This window comes from Saccostrea cucullata, unplaced genomic scaffold (genome assembly GCF_032062105.1).
Source record: "Saccostrea cucullata isolate Sc308-1 unplaced genomic scaffold, CSIRO_AGI_Scuc_v1 ctg220, whole genome shotgun sequence".
NCBI classification, from domain to species: domain Eukaryota; kingdom Metazoa; phylum Mollusca; class Bivalvia; order Ostreida; family Ostreidae; genus Saccostrea; species Saccostrea cuccullata.
In genome coordinates this window covers 391091-399607 of record NW_026931323.1, presented here as the reverse complement: position 1 = coordinate 399607, position 8517 = coordinate 391091, and the positions used below count along the sequence as shown (strand labels likewise).

The following is an 8517-nucleotide window of genomic DNA, read 5'->3' as shown; positions in this document are numbered from 1 at the left end:
TCGTTTAATGTACCGTTTATAAAGTTTATTCAGTGATTAAGAGGATGCTTGGGTAATATCTTATTGCGTAAAAAAAAAATAAAATGTCAAAAAAAAAAAAAGGATTGAAGTACTACTGTATGTGCAGAAAATACTCGATCTCTCAAAATGCATGGCTCCACCATGTGTTTTAAACACAGTAAATACTTCTTTGTCTGTAGAGAAAAGAACAATATAAAATAAATTACGTTGTAGATAATGTACTAACCTTTATTGAAAAAAAAAAAAAAAATCAAAATTACATGATTTAGCTAGAAATATATCATAATGCATCATTTTATGTATTAACAATTTGAGGAGTTAAATCGAAACAAAAGTATGGAATAAACAACTTTGTCACTAAACTGAAGCAAAATGCATTTTTAAAGGGGATAAATAAATATTTATCTAAAGTAAGAAAATGTATCACATTGAAATTCAAATAATTCCCTCGTAAATGCCCGTCACTCATGAACTTTGCTTCAAACTCTTGTAAATTCCTATTCCGGATCTAGCATTTCCTTCAGAACTTGGTAAACTTTTCCGTCTTAGTCTCTTCCTTCACTGCGACCTCTATCGTCTGGATTTGATCCTCCAAATTCTTACCCCTCGTCTCCGGAAATAGAAGGGAGATAACTGCAGATAAAAGCATCGATCCTCCGAACAGAAAATACAACAGCCCGGGAATGGTTGTGTTCTAGAAGGGGTAAGGAAAATATTAAACCTTTGCATGGTATGTCTCAAATAGAAAAAGAAACACAAAGTAGTCATGCAAACAAAAATAACGTGTTTCATGTGCATAAACTGATATAATCCAAGTGAACATTTTATCCTACTCACCATGTGAACATATTGTTTTTCTAACTATAACCAGTGAACTCGGTAGCCTACTTTACTAAGTTCATGAGAAAGTTGTTCTACTCACCACGTGAACAAGTTGAGGGGCTACCATTGCTCCAACACGTGACACAGAGCTGAGAAATCCGTAAGAAATATTTCTACAATGTAGAACAAAATTTTTGTTCGGTTAATTATACCTCTAGACAACGAACTACTAATATCCACAAACCTTCCAGCATCTATAACTTAATATTAAAATAGGAAGGGGGCTAAATTAAATTTTCACAAATGTTTATTTGCCTTTTTGTCTGACTGTCTGTTCATAGTCAAATGTTCTGTGTGAACCGATGTCGATTCAATTTTAAGATCAAAGTTTACCTTGCAAAGTAGAAAAATTACGTTAGATTAGTATTTAGATACGTTCAGCTAAAAGGAAAACATAATCCCCCCTTTGACTACTAGCAGTTGAATACAATACCGGTATATTGAAGAAGCGGTCAATATGCATACTTGTATCTCAGTTGGTAGATCGTCGCTCCTCCGTGATCGGAAGGTCGTGAGTTCGAATCTCGGCTGCAGCTGACCTTAGTCGATAAAAATTAGGCAACTGTTCCTTAGCCGTGCACTCAAAACTTTGAAGTGAAAGTTTTGGGTCATTCGGAATAGCACTCGCCACTGAGACGATAACAATCCGTCATTGATCAATGGCCATGAGTGCCAAGAAAAGGTCTAAATTTGAAATCCTTGATCAGTATAGGGTGACGTCTCTATATGATTGAAGTATTCTCGATTGGGACTTAAAACATAACATACAATCAACCAATCAATTCATTCAAAAATTAAAAACTTAAGTACAGACCTGTTATGATTGTTATTTGGGCAAAAATATACCCAGCTTATCCACCGGGACAAACGCTAATTACCTGATAACTGTAGGGTACAGTTCTGTTGTGAACGTCATCAGGGCCGGCCACGCTGCGGATACTCCCAACTTAGCCGCCAGAGCAAACCCATTGATCAACCCCGCCTTTTCAGGGACATCTGGAACAATGCCAAAAAGTATTCAGAGGAGTCCACTTGGAGGAAACTCAAAAGGAAAGACATGTACCTAATTTCTATATCTAGTGAATCACAAAAGTTTTTATTGCTTTTAAAGGCAAGTAATAAGTTAGACATACTTACTCACCTACCACTTGTAAAATGGCTACGATAAGCCCTGCCACTGCCGCTATCATGAACAACATAAAACACGTCCATCGACGACCGATTCTGTCAAAATCCCAGACCAACTGTATGTAAACGATCGTAATTTAAGATGGAATGCAACTTTTATGTTATTCAATATATTCTTGCAAACAATTGATTGGTGAGTATAATTATCATTGAGGGGGTGGTGTTTTATATGTATTTTTTTTTTTTTACAAATGAATACTGACTGTGGGGTGTCATTTGAGAGATTAATATTATTTATGGATTTCTTTGGACACCTGTCCCCACAAAGCTACATCCTCATGCTTTTCTGAAGATTAAAAAGATACGTGAACAATTTGACACCGAAAAAGGATAGCGACATGTGACCTGTTGGTTGCCCGCGTGTCGCAGTGGTTAGACGTCTGCTCTAGAATAGCGAAGTAAGGAGTTGATCCCTACGTCGCGGGTTCGAATCCCGAAGTGGGATGTGGAGACAGGTCCTTCGGATGAGACCGTATTATCTGAGGTCCCCTGTTGCAGTAGCTGCTGACACGGAAAAGATCCCTCCCTGCTCAATGGCCCTGAGTGCCGAGTATAGAACAAAATTTGCAGCTCTCTACCAGCAAGTGGTGTCGTCTCCATTTGAGTGAAAAATTCTCGAGAGGGAAGTTAAACAATATACAATCAATTAATCAATCTGACCTGTTGTTGAAGTACCAGGAGCTGAGTGTCCCTGGGATCTCCACAAGACTCAGGAGAAACATGTTAAGGTAGAGGCTTCCCGATAACTGGTCCACGGCAAAGGTAATGGCGTAGTATGAATATCCACAGGACAACCTATTTAATGTATCATAAAGGTGATAAAAGGACAACCTTTAAAGGTGGAAAAAGAATATCCTTAAAAAGACCTATATGTTATGTATGCTATATACGTGTAACTGTGGATTAGGCCTATCCACAAGAAAAAAGCGGTATCTTTGTTATATGTATGCACATGTTAGTGTATAAGGATTATACACAAAATAACCTTCCCAAAATTTTTGTACATGTGGATTTGGATTATCCAAGAGAGCTCAAATAGTCAATGCAAGACCTATTAAGTTTTAAATCGCAAAAATGAACAAACTTGTTTATATAATAAATTCATAATCAATTTATGTATGATTAAGCGTGCTTGCAGCAGTTGTAATTTACTGTACATACCAACAAAACACTAAAAGACAGGATGTTTTAAGGAAGCTCCTGTGAAGGAACATGTCAATAATTGTAAACTTCCGGTCAGAGTCCTTTGATGACTCATTAACAACATCCTGTAGTGACGTCAGATCGGGCACCTGTCTGCCATTAGTTCTGGCCACTTTCTTTATCACACTGACAGCTCTGTCCAGTTTGTGCCGAGAAGCTAGCCATCGGAAACTCTCTGGAATAATGCTGTAAGAAAGACAAAAATATTTGAATTAGGCCCCTAAATCTTCGGATATATTAAAAAAAAGTACTCGCTGCACCGTATTAGTCTTTAACCTTAAAGCTGAACACGATTCGTAAAAGCAATGTGTCCGCAAACTTTGTTCGGATTCTCGCTATATCCGCAGACCCCTATATATAGGGCAGGACTTTGTTACTGTTCATTGTAATCAGTCGACACCAGTGTAGACGGACATATGCTATACAACACTCAGTAGCGACAATAATAGCGTAATACTTCGTCTAATGCAGGAAAGTAAGATACCAAAGAAACTTACAATTATAGTTGAACAGGTCAGTATACAAACATAGATACATGTAAATGCATGAAAATGTTAGCAAAAGTAATGCAAGATAACCAGCACGAACACGGGTCGCCCTTCCACGCCGATACCCGTGACAATAAAGCAGTCAGGTGTGACAAATCTGAAGAGCATATCCTGATGTTGATGTATCTTAGATAATTATATCGATAATGGCGTATGCCTATTTACGAGTCGTGTTCAGCTTTAATATTTTTCAAAAGTTAAAAAATGTACACACTCACAAAATACTAAGTAGTGTAATAGAAGTGACGATAGACGTTGCGTAATGGAGGTTCTTCCAATCTCGGAGCCACCAGGACATAAAACCGAACACGGCCGCAAAAACCGGAAATGCAGGAAAAGCGGTGATCATTGGACGATACTTCTTGGGAATAAACTCTATCATGTAAATATACATCGTTGCTAGGTATATTCCACTGCCGAGCCCTATCAAAAATCGCATCACAGCAAACATTTCCCAGGAAATCGAAAAAGCTGCCACTAAATTCGATACTACCATTATGATCAGGGACAGGGCAAAAGTGGGTTTTCTTCCGAAGGTGTCCGAGAGTTGACCCGCCAAAAGACCACTCACTAGCAGCCCCGCCATCTGGATCGTTGTAATAAGGGACGTCACCCAGTCGTTATCACAGATCAACTCCCACTGATGAAGACAAACAAATATGTAAATACTGAGTAGTTGTTACAGATCTAATTATAATGTTCCGAACCTACTTGGAGTTCAGTGGCGGATCCATGAATTTTAAAAATGGATATGTAGTTCAATGATGAATTTTGACAAGCCAAAAAAAAAAAAAAAGAAATCTCAAATGTAAACGTAACCAAATGATAATCTGGCTATGTTTTGCTTGAGAAAAAACAGACCCCAACTTCGCAAACTTAAATCTCATCGCTCAAATTGTATAGGCAAATATTCAGTGGAAGTATTTTCATTTACGTATAAAGCTATAAAAATATTACCTCATTAACAGCTGTGTTCATGTCAGTAGAAAATCGGAAGTTGGAACAAAAAGAAAAACTGGATTCATTCTGAGGAGGTGAGCACACTTTGTAAGATTCAAAAGAGGAGCTGTGATTGGTGTATTTTAAAGAAAACAACGTTTGATTGGACCATTGACACCACCAATCAGGAATAGCCCCGCCAAACTGCATCATCAGAATTCCCCACGCGCAGGCCACTTTGCTGAGCATGGCGAGGGACACCACTGTCCATTGGAACCTCCCAAATCCTCCACATTTATCTATGACGTCTTCAAGTAGCACATTCAGTGACGTCATTTTCTCTTAAAAATTTAAAATTAATGTTAAGAATTGTTGACGCTTAACAGACAGAGATCAGTGTATAAGGCCGAGTTCATTACCTAACAATTATATGTTGCTATCTGTGATAAATGAAAATCGAATTCAATTGCTGTGTAATAGTGTTAAAATACTTTTATTTTTTGACAAAAAGTTTGAAAAAAATAATTTCACAAAAGGAGTTGGGCATTTCTTCCGATAAAGGTACCCCGTATTTTATTAAACTGACGAGGCAATGGAGAGTGTACCAGGAATGTCTAGAGATAATAAGTACAAACTAAAATCAAAATCAGTGGAAAGTTTCTGACAACGTCAAGTTCTATAATTAGATATGTTATACAATAGGAAATATTACTGTATTCTGTGATGACTTACCTGAAATTAATTTTGTCGATTCTAAATTTGGTGCTGTTAATTCACCTAATTGACTGCTGTAACTTGAATAAATTGTACATAAAATCAGGAGGGAACAGCACTGGACATTAAGAATCCTTATTCCAAAGATAACCAGGGTATTCTATTTCAGGTACGGAAGCTCGGTGCTGTATGAAATGAAGGTCACATTGCAAAGACCGAATTTGCTGTCATTTACGATAAGCCAGGAAAGTCAAATTCTGATATAAGTAGATGGCTCCTAAATGCGAAAAATAGTCTTTGTCCTAACCAGAGGCAACAAAACACTTTTATTTTTGATAACTTAGTGTATACATGTATCAGTGACGTAGCATCGTTTTTGAAAGTTGGGGGGGGGGGGGCAGCCAGAGAATATTTTTTACTAACCTGAAAAAAGTTGACAAGCAAAAAAAAAAAAAAAGACAAAAAAACAAAAAAACAAAAAAAAAAAAAAAAAAAAAAGAAAGAAAAATTGCCCAAACACGAAAAACCTATTTCTTGTGTGTGTGTGTGTGTGTGTGTGTGTGTGTGTGTGTTTGGGGGGGGGGGTTGTTAGAGGCCAACTTCTTCCAAGTTTTTGCACACAATACTATAATTTCATGATATCATTTTACTATTTACTATATTTAACAGGGGGGGGCAACAATTTTAATGAATATTTTCAATAGTAAAAGTAATGTTGGGGAAAAAAAGGTGGGGGGGGCACCCCCCATCCCTGTTGCTACGTGTCTGGTATCTAAGGATTAAATGATTCCAGCGAAATCAGTTTCTGTGTTCAGGGAAAAAGGATAACACTCCTTTCCCATTTACAGAACCAAATTCTTCTTGAAAAACATCAAATAATTCGTGTAATTATATGTGGTTTTATCCAGGCGCGAATCCAGTGACGAATGGGGTTTGCAGCTACCCTTGGATAATATCCTGGATCATTGATCCGTTGGCTCATATTTTAAAGTTTCATTTGGTACTTTGAAACATAAAAAATATAACTTGTAATGATTTTCTTAACTGCATGTTCCGTTAGGTTTGGGTTTCCGTTCTGACAGTAAAGTTAGTACAGACCAGAGATAAGGAATGGACAAGATATTCCTCCATGTTTGTTTTTTTCTTGACCGTTGTTAGTAAGTAAACAATGGAATGTTTATTGAATGCGTTTAAATTTGGGGTCGAATTCTTCCGTTCCCAGTTTGTTCTTTCGTATTTCATGTACAGGAACTTATTCACCGAATTTTGTTAAGATTCCCTCCTTGAAGGAGTTTTTTTAAAACATGAGAAATCAAATAAAATCCTATGATTATTATGTTTTTCTTCTTTTTTCTGTCCATAAATTGACACGGGTATTAAATAGATAAAAATTTTATTGAGATATACAAAACAACGTTTGAAAAATATTAACACGAGTGATCTAAAATGATATGAATGCTAGAAACAACAAAAGTTTTTGACATCCGTCAGCCTACTAAGACATGTCATTTCTTCCTGTAGTGGGACAGCTTTCTTCCATCTGGCGTTTAATTCCTCTAGCTCTTAGTTCTTGTCTTCCGGGAAAATGTCAGGTTTCACCCAAAATATTTTTAATCTGTTAGTTTCCGGGAATAAAATTAGTTTCTTCCGTTGATAGTAGTATATTTTTCTTGGTAAATTAACAAGAAAGTTGTCGCCTATAATGAATGAAACATATGGAGATAACGTACAGTATTCGAGATCAAAAGTCCATAAAACAACAAAAAATAAGAGCAGAGCAAACACGGACCTCCAAAACATCAGAGGTGGTGCCATGGAGGAGTGAGCATCCCATGCCGACCGGTCTTTCATAACTGTACGTACATGTACATATATCCCTCACTTCGTTCGTCCGAATATAAATTAATTCTATTCTAAGTAATAACAAGAAAAAGACCAAGTTAAGAGTGCTACTCGCTATAACCTCGAGACAAAGGGAAAGTCATGTTTTTATGAAAGGTGTGATCATTTATTTATTTTAATCACATACATGTATATTTACACAGTATACATTAATAAACACTGTATTCCCAAATTTAGAGATACAGAAGTTTGTGTTTTAACACTATCCTTAATATATTCGTCTTTGGCAAAATCGGTACGCCATCTGCCGTGCTCTTTTATCAACCCCCACTCCTCAAACTGTGTAAACAAAATGCTTTACTGTCCAAGCCAATCTGTGATAATGCTTCTAGAAAAATTTCCCTGGCTCTGGTATACGACAATGGACGATTTTAAGAAACTAACTTGTACTTTTCTTGTGATTTAAAATATCTGACAGATCTAAAAACGTATTCATTAGAATCAAAACTCAAACTTGCCAAGTCAATATAGTTTAAAAGCCATTTCACTGGACAAGTTGATGAACCTGTCTTTGAAACAGTAACATTGTTGCCTCTTCTATAAACATCGGTCTTTCCACATTTAATGTTCAATATGATATACGTGTCGTCAAATTTTATATTTGACATTCTTAAATAAGCAAGCTCACTGTACTGCAGAAAACCCGCAAAACACAATAACACCATTGCACAAATCTTGACATTGAATAGGTTTGAAAGATCTGCACCAAATTTCTTCACAATCTGCTGTAAATGTGCTACTGTTATAGGCTCTTTTTTATGCGCCCGGATCGAAGATCCGAGGCGTATATTGTTTTTGTCCTGTCTGTCTGTCTGTTTGTTTATCTGTTTGTCTGCAAACTTTAACCTTCGCTATAACTTTTGAACCATGAATGGTTGAGACTTCATATTTGGTATGCATACTCCACTAATTAAGTTCTTTCAAATGACACCAAGGTCAGTGACCTTGTGACCTTGACTATGACCTATATGCTAAAAATAGTTTTTTTTCTGCAAACTTTAACCTTCGCTATAACTTCTGAATAATAAAAGATAGAGACTTCATATTTGGTATGCATGCTCCATTAATTAAGCTCTTTCAAATGACATCAAGCTCAATGACCTTGTGACCTTGACTGTGT

At 36.7% G+C, this 8517-nt stretch overlaps 1 protein-coding gene across 2 annotated transcripts; it reads right to left on the bottom strand.

Annotated features, from left to right (window-relative positions):
• Positions 1-477: 477 nt before the first annotated feature.
• LOC134232196 (solute carrier family 22 member 4-like) lies at positions 478-5701 on the bottom strand. 2 transcript variants are annotated; one of them, XM_062714142.1, is made up of 9 exons: positions 5514-5701; positions 4800-5122; positions 4061-4482; positions 3253-3480; positions 2752-2886; positions 2045-2127; positions 1782-1899; positions 944-1016; positions 478-715 (listed from the first exon to the last, which is right to left on the bottom strand). In XM_062714142.1, exons 2-9 carry the CDS (start codon positions 5115-5117, stop codon positions 542-544), a joined length of 1551 nt encoding a protein of 516 aa, XP_062570126.1. In that variant the 5' UTR covers positions 5118-5122; positions 5514-5701; the 3' UTR covers positions 478-541. The 2 variants fall into 2 exon arrangements, with proteins under 2 accessions (XP_062570126.1, XP_062570127.1); XM_062714143.1 differs by lacking the exon at positions 5514-5701 and having other exon boundaries at positions 4800-5203.
• Positions 5702-8517: the final 2816 nt, after the last annotated feature.